Below are 20,603 nucleotides of genomic sequence, written 5' to 3' on the forward strand. Positions count from 1 at the left end.
ATTTTGTGTACTGATAAAAAAAAAATCACCCGGTGTAATTTTCACGAAAATTGTTTCAAATTGTCATTTTTGGTACTTATTACGAATATTAAATTATGCATACGAATGATTTAATTTTTAAAAATTAAGTGGAGCAACTTTCCCTTAGTACATTTGTATTATTTACATATAGGATGACAGGATGCATTTGTTTGCACTACTAGACCAAGCCCTTAAAAGCTTGGTAATTTTATATGCGTTTGTTACACGTACAAACAAATTAAAGATTATTTTGGCCATATACTTAGAATTGTATGTACCTAATTAAAATTAATAAAGATAATATGAGCGTAAAATTATATAGGGTACTTACATAGTTATTTTTCATCACGCTACTTATAAGTTATTAACGTCATTGCTCTCAATTTCTAAACTCTTCAACTAAAAAAAATCAATGGCAAATCAATTAAGAACTACAAATCAAAAAACAATAAAATACAAAAAGTAAAAAGTTCAATGCTTCTATTCAAATACACTAACAAGTCGATATTATAAAAGTGCTAACAAGTAAGTTAATTATGAATCTCATCGAATCGAGAGATACTTCGTTAAAATTTTCCCGAGCGAATCAAAACATCAGTCGGAATATTAGCATGAGTTTCGCGTAAAACAAAAATAAAGCGGCCATTTTGAATTCTTTTTCGATTAAAAGATAACAATTAAAGTTTAAATTGGAAAACTTCGAGTGGACAGCTCCGTTTTTATGTCGATTGATATACTTTATGTTTTTCTTCGCAATATTTTTACGGAATGAAACGGATTTTTTACGGATTTATTGAAAATGTTTTTTGTATGAGAGCGATATTTTTACATTGTGTAGGTGTTTGATAAAACACCTATTGTTTTATCCCTTTTATCCGTGATTGAAATTTTAAATATTTGGATATTACATAAAAGTGGGACCGCCTCCTTGGTTGACAGTGGTTGACGCGTGAGCGTAGAACCGAGGGGTCCTGGGTTCGATTCCCGGTGGAGACGAAGAAAAAAAAATGTCTCGGTCTGGCAGGACACAGAAGGCTGATCACCTACTTGTCCCTAAAGAAAATCGATCAGTGAAACAGATGTATGAATAATGCATCTGCCCCTTACCCCACTAGGGGACACGGGACTTCACACACATAAAAGTAATAATATTGAAGTTTATTTTTTAAAAGTTTGTCTATCAAAATTAATTTATAAGCCAACTAGCTTTCCTCCCGCGGCTTCGCCCGCTTTATCTAAAACCTAATAAATTATACCTATAGGGTAAGGTTGCTCAAGTCGTACCACGGCGTTAGTCGTACCCCACCAATATCTCGTCTGATACCATTGAATTGGGCCATCTAGTGTTGTTAACGTGAACTATTTAGTCGCGCGAGCAAGCGTAAACAAGTGGTCAGGCGGTCGGCTTCGTGCAGCGAAAATAATTCAAAAAGTAAGTTTTTTATCACTTTTCATGTAAAATTAACGACTCATTCATAAGCTTTTTACGGCAGGAATGTTATCTTTATATTTTGTCTTTGTTTACAACGATTTTTAATGCTTATCTGTCAATCGTTTGGGCATACTCAAACAGGAGAAAATTTTTAGGTTGTGTTAGTAATTTTATTTTTCAACCTCAAAGATAAGTATGCTTAAGTCGTACCTGTTAAAAATTCTTTACTCGTACTTCTATTTAGGTCTAAGATTTTGTTATTCACTAAAATAATTACCAAATAATATGCTTAAGTTCATCTCAGACTGAATTATTTGTAATATATATCTTCACTAAAGTGTATTTTCTAAGTACGACTTAGGCTGTATGTGGTACGAATAGGCAACTAGGCGCCTTAATCGTACCGAAGGTATGTTTTTGAAAAACGTTAAAATATATATTTTAATATTAACATTGTTAGTTTCTGTGATTTTTTAATAATAGACAACTAAATAAAGATTCAGTAAATGTGGATTATTTTGTATTATTTCAATTGTCGTGAATATTATAGCATAATTTCCTTAGGGGGTACGACTTGAGCAACCTTACCCTACTAAAACCTTCCTCTTGAATCACTCTATCTATTAAAAAACAACACTCAAACAAAACACCAACACAAAAACATTACCCTCCATACGCAGTCGGATAAAATAACAACACTGCCCTTTATCCACTCAAGAATATTAACCATCTCATACAACAAGCAAATTTTCGTTAAAATAGTTTGAATTCAAAAGAACCCATTCGTGAACCGCTTCATTGATCAAAGTAATGAATGTGCAAAGGCTTTCTAGCCACTTAAACTTAGTGTTGTTTTGATTAAATTTTCATGTTCCTATAAAGTAAAAGGCGTGGTACAGTTATTTTAATTCATAGTGCACGGTATAAACGTTTTTAATATTTTAAAATGTGGAATAGAATTGTGTACATTTTAAGTACCTTGTGGCATCTGCGGTTTAAAACATTACATGAACATTATGAACTGCTGATGAAGATGTTATTACAAATATTATTTCGCTTTAAACATCACTTTTATTTGGTATTTCTTCACGTTTTTAACATATCTGGCTTTACCGTCAAACAAAAATACGCGCAAACTTAGTACGGATAGAAAACAAGTCAATAACTGCGTTAAAAACAACCGACTTCAAACTTGCACTTGCAACATTTACAAATACAGACAAAAATGCTCATAAAATAAAAACTACTGGGCCAATCCGAATAAAATTTTTATGGGACCAATTCTACACCATTCCGCATCGAACAAAAAAAGAATCACGTAAATTGGTTCAGAAACCACGGAGTAATCGGTGTACATACATAAAAAAAAAAACATACCGGCCGAATTGATAACCTCCTCCTTTTTTTGAAGTCGGTTAAAAAAACAAGAGACTATACGTATAGTTGCCATGATTACTGCAGACAATTATTTTGGTAGTAGTAAAATGTTAAAATTTCAATTATTTATTTTTCCAGGGACGTCTTTTCTTCGAAGTACCATCTTAGACCACATCTCAGCTTAACATCAGGCGAGATTGTGGTCAAGCTCTTCCCTATCGACAATAAAAAAAAGTTTTTTTTTCTATAGACATACAATATACATAGTTTCCCTTTGATGTACGAATGTTAATTATTCCTAAGTTTTCATACAAATAAAAAATATGTATGTTATCTACTTCATTACATGACGTCAATACTCAATAGTGGTTAAACACAGAGGTTTTTGGCTCAATTATTTCAACATTCAATCAATTATTTAACAATGGTATTAATGAAAATACATAGATTTGCGCAGTTAAATGCACTGAGATTAATCCTAAATCAACAAACCGTTTTCATATTTGAATTGGCAGAGCGATAAAAGGGCTTAACATTTTTCAATGGATATGTAAATTTTGTAAGTTTTTTTTGTATCATTATACATTCATTGGACTTTTGAATTATTGTGTGAATTTTTCATAACTTCTCTCATTGTTCGATTTATCTTTTGTTATTGAACAAATGCTTTGAATTTTTAAATTTACGAAAATGTTATAACATTTACGTCCAATTGAAATAAAGTAAAGAAACGATGGAATGTTTTATATTGAAGGAATTTATAACAATAAAATACAAAAATGTTTGTGCTATAAAAGGGACCTACACTCAGCTATATTAAAATCTAGAGACTCAAATATTATTTAATACTACACTCATATTGGTAGTATCAACCGAATAGGTACTTTAATTAATTAAAACAAGAATTTATTAATTTTACATCAAATCCTGTTGAAGTTTTAGATTTAGATATTTATATTCACGAAACAAATAGTATAGCAACAATTTCCAAAATGTATGAAAACGATTTGTTTAATGAACTTCAAATTTTTCATCTAAACAGCTGCAACTAAATTGGACTGCTTTATCGTCGAAAATTTGATACCTATGTGTCGTCATGGTAACGAATACAAAACACTGTTATGTTTGGTAAACTAACAATAATTGTAACGTAGTTTCACGACTTGAGCTATCGTACGAGTGGCTCAGTGGAACTAATGTGGAGCGTAGATCCGCGGGTCGTAAGTTCAAATCCACACGAATCTCAATGCATTTTTTATAATTATTAATATTTTTAAGAAACGTCTGGAAATCCTTATACGATGTCATTGAAAGGACAGTGGTCGTTGAGCAGTGGATCTCGGCACACCGTTTGTCGGTGTAATTTGTTTGAAATAATATCATTATTATAAGTGTGATTACATATTCTAAGTTTGTGCTATTATTTTCGTGCGAGAAGGGGTAAGTTATAATTTTAGAACTATAATGTTAAGATAATTAAAACTCAAAAGTAAATAAAAACTAAAATTATGTCTTGTTTGTAGCCTGTATGAAACGCCTTCAATCTCGCGATCAAAATAATACGCGTTCGATATCCATGCGACTGATTTTTACTACCTGGAGCTAACTAAAAGGCAGGGATTGGAAGGATCCCGTTCAATAAATAAAATCCTCCTGGCGCCCTCACTAATTTGCTAAGATTACTTAGATATAAGTCCTATTAAAATTAGTTACGTTAGTTACTACCTATTAGTTATTATCCTCTGGTTAAGTCTAACTGTTTTTTTTATAATAAGTATATGTACCTAGTTCTTACTTTTAGTTAAGATTTCTATTGATTGTGTACGTCAATGAAATAAAACGTTTCCTTTATAATAGCTTAGTTGTTTTGCTTCATATCACCGTGTGCTTAAGAAAAATAACCCATAACAAAATGGCGCCCAACGCTAAAACAATGGGATTATTTATTTAAATTAATGTATATTAATTTAACAAAACTGTGCTTGTTATTTTTAATTAGCTAGCGGGTTAATCTCAATAATAGATACTTGATTAATTCGTTTAGTTTTAATTTAGTATTTTAAAATAGTTTAAATACATTATTTTTTGAATACATGTAAGTGCTTAATACTTGTCAAAATAAGATTTCTATTCATTACTATTGTGGATTTGGTGTAATATTATGTATATTATATGGAATGATTGTTTATAAGAAATTTGTTGATCGAATATAAGATTTAGTGTTACATGGATAGTGATCTTTTTATACACACTTATATGTAAATTATTTGAGGATACAACTTATTCTTTCTTGCACGGTTTTATAAGCGCATTAGATTTTATAGTATACCTACCTTTTAATTATGGATCCACAGTATTTGTTAAAGGATGAGGTGGAGTTTGAACTCGCGTGCCGTGGATACGTGCATCCAGGGGGCTTAGCCTCAGCATTAAAACTTGTTTTAAAAAAAATGTTACATGTTGAAAATTTAAAACTGGTTTCTTATGAATTAAAAGCACCCAGCCAATGTAGTGAAAATCCTAGTAATGAATTAGATATATGCTCAGATAAATTAGATTGCATTTTACGTTATGTATCCGAATTAAAAGAAAAACCCGATAAGCAGCTTTATAAACGTTTAGTCTCTCGTTTAATTCATGTGATGAATAGGTTAAAATTCATTGAAGCAGCTGAAACATTAGATAAGGAGAAGCACAAAGCTTTGTCGGATAAGGCTGTTATATTACTTAATGATTTAGAAGCTAAGGATGATATGGAGGATGATGATAAAATTACTAAGGAAATGAAAGAAATTCTACAAAAATCATTGGGTGAAGATAGTCATAAGATACTTAATGAATTGGATGTTGACGTCATTGGGCCGTCGACATCTAAAGTCCCCTGCGAAACGTATTTAAACAAAGAATGCACTTCGAAAGTAGACTTAGAACAAAAGAGAGTTAGCTTTGCTCATGATGATTTAGGCATTCAATATTTTCATGATAAATTACCGGCGAACGTTTTTAATTCGACGTCAGTAAATGATGCTCAAGTGACCCATATATTAAGACACAAGTTGGTGCCTATTAGCCAATGGGGTGTTCAGTTCTCGGGCGACACTAGTTTTAGTGTTAACGCTTTTATTGAGCGAGTGAATGAATTGAAATATGCTAGAAATGCAACGGATGAAGATCTTTGGAGACACGCTATTGATTTTTTTAAGGGAGATGCTTTAATTTGGTTTCGCGCTAATAGAGAATATATAGAAAACTGGAATGAACTAGTCATCTTATTAAAACGTAATTTTCAGTCGCCGTACTATCAAGAAGAATTGCTGGCTGAAGCGAAAGCTAGAACACAGGGTTCTAATGAATCTGTAGTTATTTACGTATCCGTCATGCAAAATTTATTAAATAGACTTCCAAACAAAATTTCGGAAATGGAGAAAATAATGATAATTATAAAAAATCTTCAACCGTACTATCAAAGAGCCGTATGTAGGGACGTATTTTCTTCTATTTCCGATTTGATTAATGTTTTGAGAATTTTGGAAAGAACCAAAATTAATTGTGATAACTTCAAAGAACCTAAATCATCTTATAGATCTATGGAACCGGATTTAGCCTATAAGTCTAGTATTGAAAATAATCACGAGATACATGAAGTAAAAGCTTTAGTTCCAAAGACATATAGTAATAAATCCAGATGTTGGAATTGTCGTGAATCTGGACACTCATTTCGATCTTGTGCAGCGCCCAAGCAACGACTTTTTTGTTATAGATGTGGTCGATTTGGCATTACATCTAAAGAATGTAATTGTATGGGAAACGAGAAAGGGGAAGGGCAAGACACTGCCAACTAACCTTTCCCCTTAGTCGAAACAGTATTGAGTGGCAGAACTGGTTAAATTACGTTCGGCTATTCATGTCACAAGAAGTAATTTCGCCTCTGACCTTTCGGAAGGGGTGTGATAATAGGTCATACGTTTGTATTAACATCCTTGGTAAAAGATTCAGTGGCTTATTGGACTCGGGAGCTACTAGATCCGTGGGTAATTTAAGGTTTATAGAATATTTAAAGGTTATAAACTTAAAGACGCAGAAACGAGAACCCGTTTACATTTCTACTGCAGATGGAACTAATCACACTCTTTCTGAAATTGTTGATGTACCCATTAAATTTAATAACAAATTTCACGTCATGTCGATATTGGTAATGCCTAATCTGTCTCAAGACCTGATTTTAGGCAAGGACTTCTTTGAATTATTTGATATAGGGTTTACATTTAAAGGTTATGATATAAAAGAGGGTTTACATATTAATACGGTATCAGATGAAGAACCAGCAATTATAAGTGAAGAAAATTTAAATGAAAATGAGAAAAAGTCTTTATATGAGGTTATTAATTATATTAAGGAAGAAATTGGGTCAGGATTAGGTAGAACAACAATTCTGAAGCATACAATAGATACCGGTGATAGTAAACCGATATACCAAAAGCAATACAATTTTTCTCCAGTTATTAAGAAAATTATTGAACGTGAACTAGATGAAATGTTAGCCAAGGATGTAGTAGAGCCATCTTACAGTCCTTGGTGTTCTCCAATAGTACTGGTTAAAAAACCAAATGGCTCCAATAGACTCTGTTTAGATAGTAGGCAGTTGAATAAGGTCACTAAAAGAGATACATACCCCTTGCCTAGAGTGGCTTCTATATTAGACAATTTGCGACACTCAAAATTTCTTAGTACTCTAGATCTCAAAACTGCTTTTTGGCAAATTGAACTGGATAAGTGTAGTAAAGAGAAGACAGCGTTTGCAGTGCCTGGTCGAGGGTTGTATCATTTTAAAGTAATGCCTTTTGGTCTTGTAAATGCATCACAAACACAACAAAGACTCATGGATATTTTGTTTCATGCCTTAGAGGGCAAAGTTTGGGCTTATCTGGATGACATTGTTATTTGTTCAGAAACGTTAGAGGAACATCTGAACCTTCTAAAACAAGTGTGCAGCATATTAAAAGATGCCGGTTTAACAATAAATATAGAAAAATGCAAATTTGCGCGTTCAAGTATGCGTTTTCTGGGATACATTGTAGATAAAGATGGATTGCGTACTGATCCTGAAAAAGTGTCAGCTATTATTAATTTCCCAAGACCTAAAAATTTAAGAGATTTAAAAAGATTTATTGGAATTGCAAGTTGGTATCGAAGGTTTGTTAAAAATTTTGCACTCATTGCAGCACCCCTCCATCAGTTGACAAAAGGGAGAAAATCCAAAGCATTTAAGTGGACTGATGAGGCAGATAACGCATTTGTTAAAGTAAAGACACTCTTAACCACGACGCCAGTGATTTGTTGTCCTGATTTTAATAAACCTTTTATTATTCAATGCGACGCTTCAAATAAAGGTATAGGAGCAGTCTTATGTCAAAAGGTTGACAACGTCGAGAAACCCATAGCTTTTCTTAGTAGAAAACTTAATGAGCGAGAACAATTATATACGACATCGGAAAGAGAACTTTTGAGCATTGTGTATGCTATAGAAAAATTCAGACCCTACATAGATGGATCGCATTTCGCAGTCGTCACTGATCACAGTGCACTAAAAATGCTTCATAAAATGAAAGACCCACATGGTAGACTTGCGAGATGGGCCATGAAATTGCAACAGTTCAGTTTCGATATAATCCATAGGCCCGGTAAATCTAACGTTGTTCCTGATGTTTTATCACGATCTATTGATGCCCTTGGAGACTGTATAGGAAGTAACTTTCTCAGCAATTTAGAGAAACATAAGGACGAATGGTACAGAAATAAAGTCTTAAAAATTACTAGTGGTAGCGAGGTTCCTAATTGGCAAGTGAGAAATGGGTTATTATATAAGAAAATTCATCTGAAGCAATATCCAGATAAAGTTAACGACTGGAAATTGTACATTCCGCATGCTCTCAGAGGTGATGTTTTGAAACGTTGTCATGATGATGTCACTGCAGGTCATTTGGGAGTACGGAAAACTTTATTTAGAGTAAAACAACATTATTACTGGCCTGACATATTGAAGGATGTTAAGATGTATGTCGGGAAGTGTGAAGTGTGTGCAAGAGCAAAAGTGTCGCAACAATTACCCTTAGGGCATATGGGTAGTCATCGTACAGTCACTAGACCGTGGCAAGTGATTTCATTAGATCTCATGGGACCGTTTCCTAAAAGTAAAAACTGTAACACTATGTTACTTGTCATTACATGCTTATTCAGTAAGTTTGTTCTTCTATTTCCGCTACGAACAGGAAAAGCCGATAAGATTTGTGACATTATTGAAAAACAGTTTTTACTGTTTGGAGTGCCTCAAGCGATTATTTCAGATAATGGGAAACAATTTGAATCTCATTTATTTAAGGATTTGATGTCAAAATACAATACCAGTATTTGGTATACGCCCAGTTACCATCCCCAAAGTAACCCAACAGAACGCGTCAATAGAGTTGTTGGCACTATGATCTCAACATATATTAATAAAAAAAAACATAATGAATGGGATGTACATTTACACAATTTTGGTCATGCCATTAGAACATCGATTCATGAAACAACAGGTTTTACACCATCATACTTATTTCTTGGTAGGGAGACTGCTGTGCCTCCAAAAACCTTAAATTCGAGGGATTCGCAAATAATAGATGTTGACTCTATCGTCATTAAGACCGATGATTATTTGATGGATTTAAAGAGAAGAAGCCAACTTTTTCACGACGTTGAGCATAAAATTAAGACCTCACATTATAAAAGTTCAAAATTATACAATATTAAACGTAGGCGGGCAAATTTTAACATAGGTGATGTAGTTTGGAAAAGAACTAAGTTGCTTTCTAATGCTAGTAATAAATTTATGGCAAAGTTAGCACCTAAATTTGAAAAAGCCATAATAGTAGCTAAGTTATCAGATAACATCTATCGTCTTAATAATTGTCATGGTAAGTCAATAGGTATTTGGCATGCTAAAGATTTAAAGCCTCTCTGGCGTGAACATAACGCATGAAAGAAATGAGATGCATAAACTATGACATCTCATTTCTTGTGTTGGTTGGGGGAATGTTATGTTTGGTAAACTAACAATAATTGTAACGTAGTTTCACGACTTGAGCTATCGTACGAGTGGCTCAGTGGAACTAATGTGGAGCGTAGATCCGCGGGTCGTAAGTTCAAATCCACACGAATCTCAATGCATTTTTTATAATTATTAATATTTTTAAGAAACGTCTGGAAATCCTTATACGATGTCATTGAAAGGACAGTGGTCGTTGAGCAGTGGATCTCGGCACACCGTTTGTCGGTGTAATTTGTTTGAAATAATATCATTATTATAAGTGTGATTACATATTCTAAGTTTGTGCTATTATTTTCGTGCGAGAAGGGGTAAGTTATAATTTTAGAACTATAATGTTAAGATAATTAAAACTCAAAAGTAAATAAAAACTAAAATTATGTCTTGTTTGTAGCCTGTATGAAACGCCTTCAATCTCGCGATCAAAATAATACGCGTTCGATATCCATGCGACTGATTTTTACTACCTGGAGCTAACTAAAAGGCAGGGATTGGAAGGATCCCGTTCAATAAATAAAATCCTCCTGGCGCCCTCACTAATTTGCTAAGATTACTTAGATATAAGTCCTATTAAAATTAGTTACGTTAGTTACTACCTATTAGTTATTATCCTCTGGTTAAGTCTAACTGTTTTTTTTATAATAAGTATATGTACCTAGTTCTTACTTTTAGTTAAGATTTCTATTGATTGTGTACGTCAATGAAATAAAACGTTTCCTTTATAATAGCTTAGTTGTTTTGCTTCATATCACCGTGTGCTTAAGAAAAATAACCCATAACAACACGCACACACAAATTGAGTGTAATCAGACCATAATATGAGTAATTTCAACTGATATAGTTCTTTCTAATACCAGCTGATGCTGGTATCTTGTAGTCATAGGGTATAGAATATTCTTTCTTATTCCAGAATCATCATAGTATAATCACGGTAGATATAATTTCATATTAATTCTTGCCATTTCAACGAAATTTTCTACTTTATCCAAGTGCGTGTTGCTAGTGGCACCTATACTAAAACCATACCAGTTTATGTAGTGATAATGATAATAATACCATCACTGATTAGAACATAAATAGATCTCCTATACTACAACATTAAAAGAAACCCAACACATCAAAAAAAATTGTAAAGTCGACCACTAAAGCGTAAACTGATGACCCTCACAATATGCGAAATAATAAAAGCGAATTACAAGCACTTGAATATTCAAATACAATCAATGTTGAATTAAAAACTCGTATTGGAAATACGATTCGAGATAATAAAATTAGCATGTAGATATTAATTTCTCTCGCTGGAACCCCAAATCGCTTGTTGAGCTTTGTGCCAATTTCAAATGTAAATTGGCAATTTGGTATGCGACGATTTACAGACTAACCGACGTTGTAGACAATGTATTTAACAATATATGTGCTTTAAAAATAACTGAAGATATTGGAAAATATATGGTTGATAGAAGAGTACTGAATTGAAAAGTTTGGTAGCTAGGCTTAGCGTTTGATTATAGATCTGAGATCGTTTACAAATCATATTTAGAGCTAAAACTAAACTTCATTTTTGTGAATTTCAATCAAATACACGAGGATACATTAAAATACAGTAGTGTAGTAGTGTAGTTGAATGTTGATAGTAGATAGGGATACAACATTACTAGATGTCGTGGCAAATGTTGTTCTGCTACTCATATCATAGGGGTATGACAAATAGATGTTGGATGGGCACACAAAATGTCATGAGAATCGTTCAAGCCGTTTCCAAGGACGGTATCTAACATTGGGACATGATAATCTATACTAATATACTAATATACTAATATTATTATAAAGAGGAAAGGTTTGTAATTATGTATGTATGTATGTATGTATGGTTTACAAGCATAAACTACTGAACCGATTTCAAAAATTCTTTCACCATTAGAAAGCTGCATTTTCACTGAGCAACATAGGCTATATTGCATTTTTTTAAAAATTAGAGATCCTTACCAAAAATGCAATAATGTAACCCAAGGTGTAAAAATTCCTCAATAAAACTTCTGTCATCGCGTGCCCTGCGGAATCTATTGAAGATAGAACAAAAAAATGTTCTACGGTATTATAGAATGGATCAATATCTACAAGAAAGTCCGCGATACCATATGTCCATCTTCAGTAGTTATGTTACTACAACAACTTTTTTACGTTTTCAACGTAAATAGAAGTGCCGACAGTAATCAAACCATGTTATCCATACACATATATTAATCCTTATCCCATTAAATGATGTTTTATTATAGACTGTTTCAATACCAGCAAAATACTTTTTAAATGAAAAAAATTGGATATTCTATTCAAAAGATATAACGAACTAGCGGTCCGCCCCGGCTTCGCCCGTAGTACATATTTCGCAATAAAAAGTGGCCTATGTCCTTTCTCGGGTATCAAAATATCTCTATACCAAATTTCATGCAAATTGGTTCAGTAGTTAAGGCGTGATTGAGTAACAGACAGACAGACAGAGTTACTTTCGCATTTATAATATTATTAAGTATGGATGTGCTATTTATTAAATTGGTTTGAAGTTGGTGCCGAACATTAAGCACTTAGTATTAAGCCCGTGCACCGACATCAAACCTTTTTAATAAATAGCACATATAAATAATATGTAGTAAATAATAATGTCAAATCTTTTTTCCGTTTTTGAAGTCGGTTGTTTTTAACGCAGTTATTTTTATAAGTGAATATTAAGCTTTCCGTGCGATTAGAGCTTTTTATGAAAATTAAGCTCTCCGTGTGATTAGAGCTTCTTGTGAAAATTGAGCTCTCCGTGCGATAAGAGCCTTTAATGAAAATTAAGCTCTGCGTGCGATTAGAGATTTTTGTGAAAATTAAGCTCTCCGTGCGATTAGAGCTTTTTGTGAAAATTAAGCTTTCCGTCCGATTAGAGCTTTTAATGAAAATTAAGCTCACCGTGCGATTATAGCTTTTTTGAAAATTAAGCCTCTGTGCGATTAGAGCTTTTTGTGAAAATTAAGCTCTCCATGCGATTAGAGCTTTTTGTGAAAATTAAGCTCTCCGTGCTATTAGAGCTTTTGTGAAAATTAAACTCTCCGTGCGATTAGAGCTTTTTGTGAAAATTAAGCTCACCATGCGATTAGAGCTTTTTGTGAAAATTAAGCTTTCCGTGCGATTAGTTTTTATGAAAATTAAGCTCTCCGTGCGATAAGAGCTTTTTTGTGAAAATTTAGCTTTCCGTGCGAATAGAGCTTTTTGTGAAAATTAAGCTCCCCGTGCGATTAGAGCTTTTTGTGAAAATTAAGCTCCCCGTGCGATTAGAGCTTTTTGTGAAAATTAAGCTCTCCATGCGATTAGAGCTTTTTATGAAAAATAAGTTCTCCGTGCGATTAGTTTTTTGTGAAAATTAAGCTCTCCGTGCGATTAGAGCTTTTTTGTGAAAATTTAGCTTTCCGTGTGAATAGAGCTTTTTGTGAAAATAAAGCTCTCCGTGCGATTAGAGCTTTTTGTGAAAATTAAGCTCTCCATGCGTTTAGAGCTTTTTGTGAAAATTAAGCTCTCCGTGCAATTAGAGCTTTTTGTGAAAATTAAACTCTCCGTGCGATTAGAGCTTTTTGTGAAAATTAAGCTCACCATGCGATTAGAGCTTTTTGTGAAAATTAAGCTTTCCGTGCGATTAGTTTTTTGTGAAAATTAAGCTCTCCGTGCGATTAGAGCTTTTTGTGAAAATTAAGCTCTCCATGCGATTAGAGCTTTTTGTGAAAATTAAGCTCTCCATGCGATTAGAGCTTTTTGTGAAAATTAAGCTCTCCGTGCGATTAGAGCTTTTTGTGAAAATTAAGCTTTCCGTGCGATTAGAGCTTAATGAGAAAAATTAAGCTCTCCGTGCGATGAGAGTTTTTTTGAAAATAAAGCTCCGTGCGATTAGTTTTTTTGTGAAAATTAAGCTCTCCGTGCGATTAGAGCTTTTTTTGAAAATTAAGCTTTCCGTGCGATTAGTTTTTTGTAAAAATTAAGCTCTCCGTGCGATGAGAGCTTTTTGTGAAAATTAAGCTCTCCGTGCGATGAGTTTTTTGTGAAAATTAAGCTTTCCGTGCGAATTGAGCTCTTTGTGAAAATTAAGCTCTCAATGGGATTAGAGCTCTTTGTGAAAATTAAGTTCTCCGTGCGATTAGAGCTTTTTGTGAAAATTAATCTTTCCGTGCGATATGAGCTTTTTGTGAAAATTAAGCTCTCCATGCGATGAGTTTTTTGTGAAAATTAAGCTCTCCGTGCGATTAGAGCTTTTTGTGAAAATTAAGCTCTCCATGCGATTAGAGCTTTTTGTGAAAATTAAGCTCTCCATGCGATTAGAGCTTTTTGTGAAAATTAAGCTCTCCGTGCGATGAGTTTTTTGTGAAAATTAAGCTCTCCGTGCGATTAGAGCTTTTTGTGAAAATTAAGCTCTCCATGCGATTTGAGCTTTTTGTGAAAATTAAGCTCTCCGTGCGATTAGAGCTTTTTGTGAAAATTAAGCTTTCCGTGCGATTAGAGCTTAATGAGAAAAATTAAGCTCTCCGTGCGATGAGAGTTTTTTGTGAAAATAAAGCTCCGTGCGATTAGTTTTTTTGTGAAAATTAAGCTCTCCGTGCGATTAGAGCTTTTTATGAAAATTAAGCTTTCCGTGCGATTAGTTTTTTGTAAAAATTAAGCTCTCCGTGCGATGAGAGCTTTTTGTGAAAATTAAGCTCTCCGTGCGATGAGTTTTTTGTGAAAATTAAGCTTTCCGTGCGAATTGAGCTTTTTGTGAAAATTAAGCTCTTCATGGGATTAGAGCTCTTTGTGAAAATTAAGCTCTCCGTGCGATTAGAGCTTTTTGTGAAAATTAAGCTTTCCGTTCGATATGAGCTTTTTGTGAAAATTAAGCTCTCCATGCGATTAGAGCTTTTTGTGAAAATTAAGCTCTCCGTGCGATTAGAGCTTTTTGTGAAAATTAAGCTCCGTGCGATTAGAGCCTTTAATGAAAATTAAGCTCTCCATGCGATTAGTTTTTAGTGAATATTAAGCTTTCCGTGCGATTAGAGCTTTTTATGAAAATTAAGCTCTCCGTGTGATTAGAGCTTCTTGTGAAAATTAAGCTCTCTGTGTGATTAGAGCTTCTTGTGAAAATTAAGCTTTCCGTGTGATTAGAGCTTTTTGTGAAAATTAAGCTCTCCATGCGATTAGAGCTTTTTGTGAATATAAAGCTTTCCGTGCGATTAGAGCTTTTTATGAAAATTAAGCTCTCCATGCGATTAGATCTTTTTTGTGAAAATTAAGCTCTCCGTGCGATTAGAGCTTTTTGTGAAAATTAAGCTTTCCGTGTGATTAGAGCTTTTTGCGAAAATTAAGCTCTCCGTGCTGCGATTAGAGCTTTTTGTGAAAATTAAGCTTTCCGTGCGATTAAAGCTTTTTGTGAAAATTAAGCTCTCCATACGATGAGAGTTTTTTTGTGAAAATTAAGCTCTCCGTGCGTTTAGAGCTTTTTTGTGAAAATTTAGCTTTCCGTGCGATTAGAACCTTTAATGAAAATTAAGCTCTCCATGCGATTTTATGCGGTTATCAATTCGGCCGGTATATATTTTTTTTATGTATGTACACCGATTACTCCGAGGTTTCTGAACTGATTTACGTGATTCTTTTTTTGTTCGATGCGGGATGGTGTCGAATTGGTCCCATAATTTTTTTTTTCGGATAGGCCCAGTAGTTTTTATTTTATGAGCATTTTTGTCTGTACTCGATGACTAAGTTGATATGTAGCAAGTAACTTTGATTCACTTCCCGGTAACCGATTGAGCTGAAATTTTGTACACGTATGTAAATTTGATAGCGATGAAACATTATCATGACATGAAGCTGATTTGATGATGTAATCGGAAGGTGGCCATAGGAACTCAGTAATATATTGACTCAACTTTATCGAGTTTGGGCTCGTTTGATTTGTGTTGAAAAATACACTAAAAAGTATTAAATAAAAATAACTGCGTTAAAAACAACCGACTTCAAAAACGGAAAAGTAAGAAATAAAAAAGATTTGATATTATTAACTACTACATAATATTATTGTACATATTTCGCAATAAAAAGTGGCCTATGTCCTTTCTCGGGTATCATAATATCTCTATACCAAATTTCATGCAAATTGGTTCAGTAGTTAAGGCGTGATTGATTAACAGACAGACAGACAGAGTTACTTTGGCATTTATAATATTAGTATGGATTTTCAAAAGTGTCAATCTACAAAAAATAGTAGGTATACTGTTCAATACAAGGAGCAGGCCGTAGTGCGGGACGGGGTAAATATTTTCATGTGATTAAAAATGAAACCTATAATAGTCCGACCTATAGTAGACTTTTCACTGTCACGATATCGCTATCTATGCGTGTGAAACCGCAGGGCATTGCTAGTAGTATTATAAAAGTCAATACACTAATAATCTTATTTACAAGTTTAAAAAGTTAAGATTTACAACGTAGTAATTCATATAAAATCCAAGTTTTAATGGTGGTTTGTAAGACTGGTCTGATTTCATATTCATAAAGTACTTACGTAATACATCTTTTAAGAGCTCATCTTTTGAACATTAAATATCGCACCTAATGCATAAACACCGCTGCGATAAAATAATGGATATCGTACTAGATTGAAAATAAAAAGATATTATTAATTAAGAAATACGTTAAAGATTTCTTGTTTTATATATTATATCTATACAGCTGGTGATGTATGTAGATACCTCACAAATTACTATCTTACCATACCATTTTAGCAAGCAAAAACTAAGCTGCAAAGTTTTACTAATTAAGTCCGCTAGTTTCAGCAAACATAAGTAATTTAGTTTTTGCGGCGTCCCACAAGGGACCCTTCTCGGACACTAATTGTTCCGTTAGGATTATTATGAACCGGTTATTCGCAGTGCGAAGGATTTTACGTGACGGTTTTAGATATATTGCGTTTTAAGATGAAAAGTTCAACCGTTTATGGCATAATTTACATGTGTAAGGACGTTTTGTCGGCATGATTTATGTAGTTTAAAATTTAGATATTAACACTATATAATTGCAGTTTTTCTATTGCCTATGATTGATTTGTAAGTTGGTACATATGTTATAGGCAAACTCCGAAGCTCCGGCGCTCCTAGGTTGGACTGGTCAATCCTCAGGTCAGACTGAATGACTTAGTCAAAGCCCAAACAAATGTAAATTTTCGGCCTTTGACTAAACAATTTTCGTCAAACCTGGGAGAGACTAATTTGGTCAGGCAAACGTCAAAACACAATTTTATTAAATCGGGGTTTGACGAGTCAAACTCCGATATAGGTATGAAGTGTCTTATCTTCGTATATTTGGAAGCATTTTATCATTTAAGCAGCTTTCAAGTCTTAAGAACCGCTTAACTCTGCCAGTTCTGACACCTGATTGGTCAGCTTACGTGATTTTCACTTTTATATTTGAGATGCTTTGAGAGAATGCCGTGTGGCATTAGGCCCGCCTTTTGTACGATGTGCAATAAAGTATAAAATAAATAAATAAATGCTTTGGAATATACGGAGGTTAGTTTGTATAAGATTAAGTATAAAAAAATAACATTTTTAAAATTTTGATTATTAAAACAATAAATGTTTTAATAATTTCTTAAGTAATTAAAATGAAAAATTAATCATTTTTCTGACATGGTGAGGCATTAATGTTAATTGTTTTAATAATTTCTTAGGTAATTAAAATGAAAAATTAATCTTTATTCTGGCATGGTGAGGCATTATGACATTTAGAATTACACAATACATTAGACCTTTTACATTTGTATAATTTTGAAAAGCATTTTTTATTGCAGTGGCATTTTATAAAGCCTTGGCCACCAAATTTTGAATCCTTTGCACTGATTTCTCTAAGAGACAGCCGAACGTCAGGCACATCTTCGATCTTAAGAAATTTTTCAACGTTTGACCGAGAATTGCAGTCGCTTCTAGGATTGACTAGGCCAAAACCGAAAGAGAATAATTTACTTTCGACGTTTGACTGAAAAGTTAGGAGCTAACTAAAAATACTTCAGGCAAAGGGCGAAATTGAAATGTATTTCGGGGATTGCCTGATGGCTTTGGCCAAACCTAGGATAAACCAGTCCTTCCGCGAAGAGACTGTGTATCGGACTTTGACTATAACACATAATATAATAAATATTGTTAGTAATCTTTGAATGAAGAAGTGAAATTAATGTGTCAATATTTTATGTCTATTTGCTCTGGCATATCTACGAAACGGCTCTACAGATTTACAATCAACTTTATGAGGTCACTGAAATCACTCATTCGCTTCATAAACCATAATTTTACAAAGCGTTTATCTACCTTTCACACCATACATCCACAAAAACAGCTACACCTCATACATACGAATTCACGAGTCCACAAAATAAACACTTAAATTCGCATTTGGTTCACAATACGACGATTTAAGTACACAGTATCAGCATTACAATGGCCCTTGAGTACACTGTGGGGTGACAGGCGGGCGTCAAGGCATCATTAACGATGGATAAACATATGATTTACAAACGCTTTGGCGGGAAAGGGTATGTGGGATATGGGAGTATTAACCGACTTCAAAAAAGGTGTAATAATTCGACTGTACTTTCGACTAGGTAAACCAATATTGATTCTTATTCTTATTTAAAACTTTCCTCCCGTGCGTGTTTAGTTTACTAATTCAGGAGCCTGATATTTATTTTACCTAGGTATTATTTATGTTTAGTTTTTTTGTTAAAGCTTCTAATAATACGAATATAGTTATTATAGTAAGAAACTATTTAGTACAAGAACTTTTGAATCCTGACCTGTAGGTCTGTAGATCGTGATAGCAATTATCAAATCAGAATTCAAATTCGATTTATCAAAATAATTTAGTATTTGACGTCAATAATTTATATTTCAGGTGCCCTAAGCCCTTTTGATGTCACGAAGAATAAGTATAGAGAGTTGTATTTAAATGACAATTGATAGGTCGTAAATTAGAAATGTATTACTACCTATGTGACTAAACATCTGCTCCTACTTTGTCCGGATTGAACTAGTAGGGAAATTCAGAAATGACTTTTCGAGAAGAAATCTATTCTAAAGGTATAATTACTTTTACATAGATGTTAAAATTTAAAGAGCTGCGTTTTGCATAGTATGCAACTAGCCATCTACCCCTGCTATGTCCGGATTGAATTAGAAATAGTAGGGATATTCAGAAATGACGTTTCGAGAAGAAATATTTTCTATATTATTTTGAAAGGTAAGTTGGTATAATTAATTTTACGAAGATGTTCAAATTTATAGAGCTGCGTTTTGCGTAAAGTTTTATTTATTAAAATATTTGTATTCGCGGAATTGGTATTTTCTTTTATAGTTAAATTGCAAAGCTTCATAGTACTTACATTCCTACATGATGCGATTACACCCGTCCAACCTGAAAACAAAGGAAATTTTATGAGAAAAATGTATTATTTAAGAATATTAATTCAAAGCTCTTAATAACTTATTATTTTTACGTCTTATATTTTGTTATTATTAGGATAATTTTATGTCTCTTAAATACAACAAAAATTGCTTGGAATTTTCCTATTAATCAGGAAATAATACAAAAAAACCTCCTTACTTTTATGTTTTGCTATAAAACTCATCTAAATAATATAAAAAATAGTCGTATTATGTAAACACTAAACATGTTGATAAAAAAATGAAATACTTAGTTGATTAAATGTTGATAAAATATAGTTAGTTCAAAATTCAAACGATGTTAGTCTTAGCGTGATGATATAGCCTATAGCCTTCCTCGATAAATGGGTTATCTAACACCGAAATAATTTTTCAAATCGGACCAGTAGTTCCTGAGATTAGCGCGTTCAAACAAACAAACTCTTCAGCTTTATAATATTAGTATAAATATAGTATAGATTATTGAAGTCCCATTGCATACAAAACAGAATATAACACAACGATAAATTCTAGACAAAGAAGCGCAGAATCCAACGCTTAAACCCTTATTGAACATAACCTATAATAATCTCTCAGTCAACAGCGGAGCGTGACACATATGATATATTTGGGATTTCCCATCCAAGAAAAAAGGATTTGCTATCAAAACGTCGATATACTCTTTGCACAGTTTAACGGTTATTATATGCGTTATATTTTGTTTGGAAAAGGCTTAATTTTGGCAATATTGCAAAGATAATATGCTTCTAATTGAGGTATTATATTTAACTAGCAGTCCCGGAGCAAACGTTGTTCTGCGTTACTCTTATCACTTCGGGGTAAGAAGAAAGATGTCCTATTCTCAGAACTATTTATGCACACAAAATTTCATCAGAATCGGTCAAGCTGTTGAAAGTTTAATTTGGACAATTTATTCAGGACAGATTTCATGTTGCTAATTGAGGTATTATATTTTCACGGCAAACGTTGTTCTGTGTTACTCTTATCACTAAGAGGTATAAAATAGATGTCCGATTCTCAGATCTATTTATATGCACTCATAATTGCATGAGAATCGGTCAAGCCGTTTCGGAGGAGTTTAACTACAAACACTGCGACACGAGAATTTCATCTAATCATTATATTTATTGAAAACAAAACTACATTTCTAAGCTCTATTTGAAGTAAATTAAACAAAAAAACATAACGTAAACATTTA

The 20,603-nt window shown here is 33.2% G+C and overlaps 1 protein-coding gene and 1 long non-coding RNA gene across 2 annotated transcripts in view; one reads left to right on the forward strand and one right to left on the reverse strand.

The window, feature by feature from the left end:
- Window positions 1-20,603, reverse strand: part of LOC149480216 (uncharacterized) — a 117,655-nt gene that overhangs the window by 20,709 nt on the left and 76,343 nt on the right. The window contains exon 3 of the long non-coding RNA XR_016317086.1: window positions 19,345-19,376. This is a non-coding gene — a long non-coding RNA (uncharacterized LOC149480216). The remainder of the gene's footprint in view (window positions 1-19,344; window positions 19,377-20,603) is intronic.
- Window positions 5,173-6,726, forward strand: LOC149480218 (uncharacterized). The gene has a single exon (XM_089706900.1). It carries the CDS (start codon window positions 5,173-5,175, stop codon window positions 6,670-6,672), a length of 1,500 nt encoding a protein of 499 aa, XP_089563026.1. The 3' UTR covers window positions 6,673-6,726.

This window comes from Colias philodice, chromosome 18, assembly GCF_061535455.1.
Source record: "Colias philodice isolate Cphi_HAF_F1 chromosome 18, ilColPhil1 Martin Lab GWU primary, whole genome shotgun sequence".
NCBI classification, from domain to species: Eukaryota; Metazoa; Arthropoda; class Insecta; order Lepidoptera; family Pieridae; genus Colias; species Colias philodice.

Bases quoted from the DNA above. Each gene is read 5' to 3' on its own strand.
- LOC149480218 (XM_089706900.1), top strand. From the start codon at position 5,173: ATGGATCCACAGTATTTGTTAAAGGATGAGGTGGAGTTTGAACTCGCG.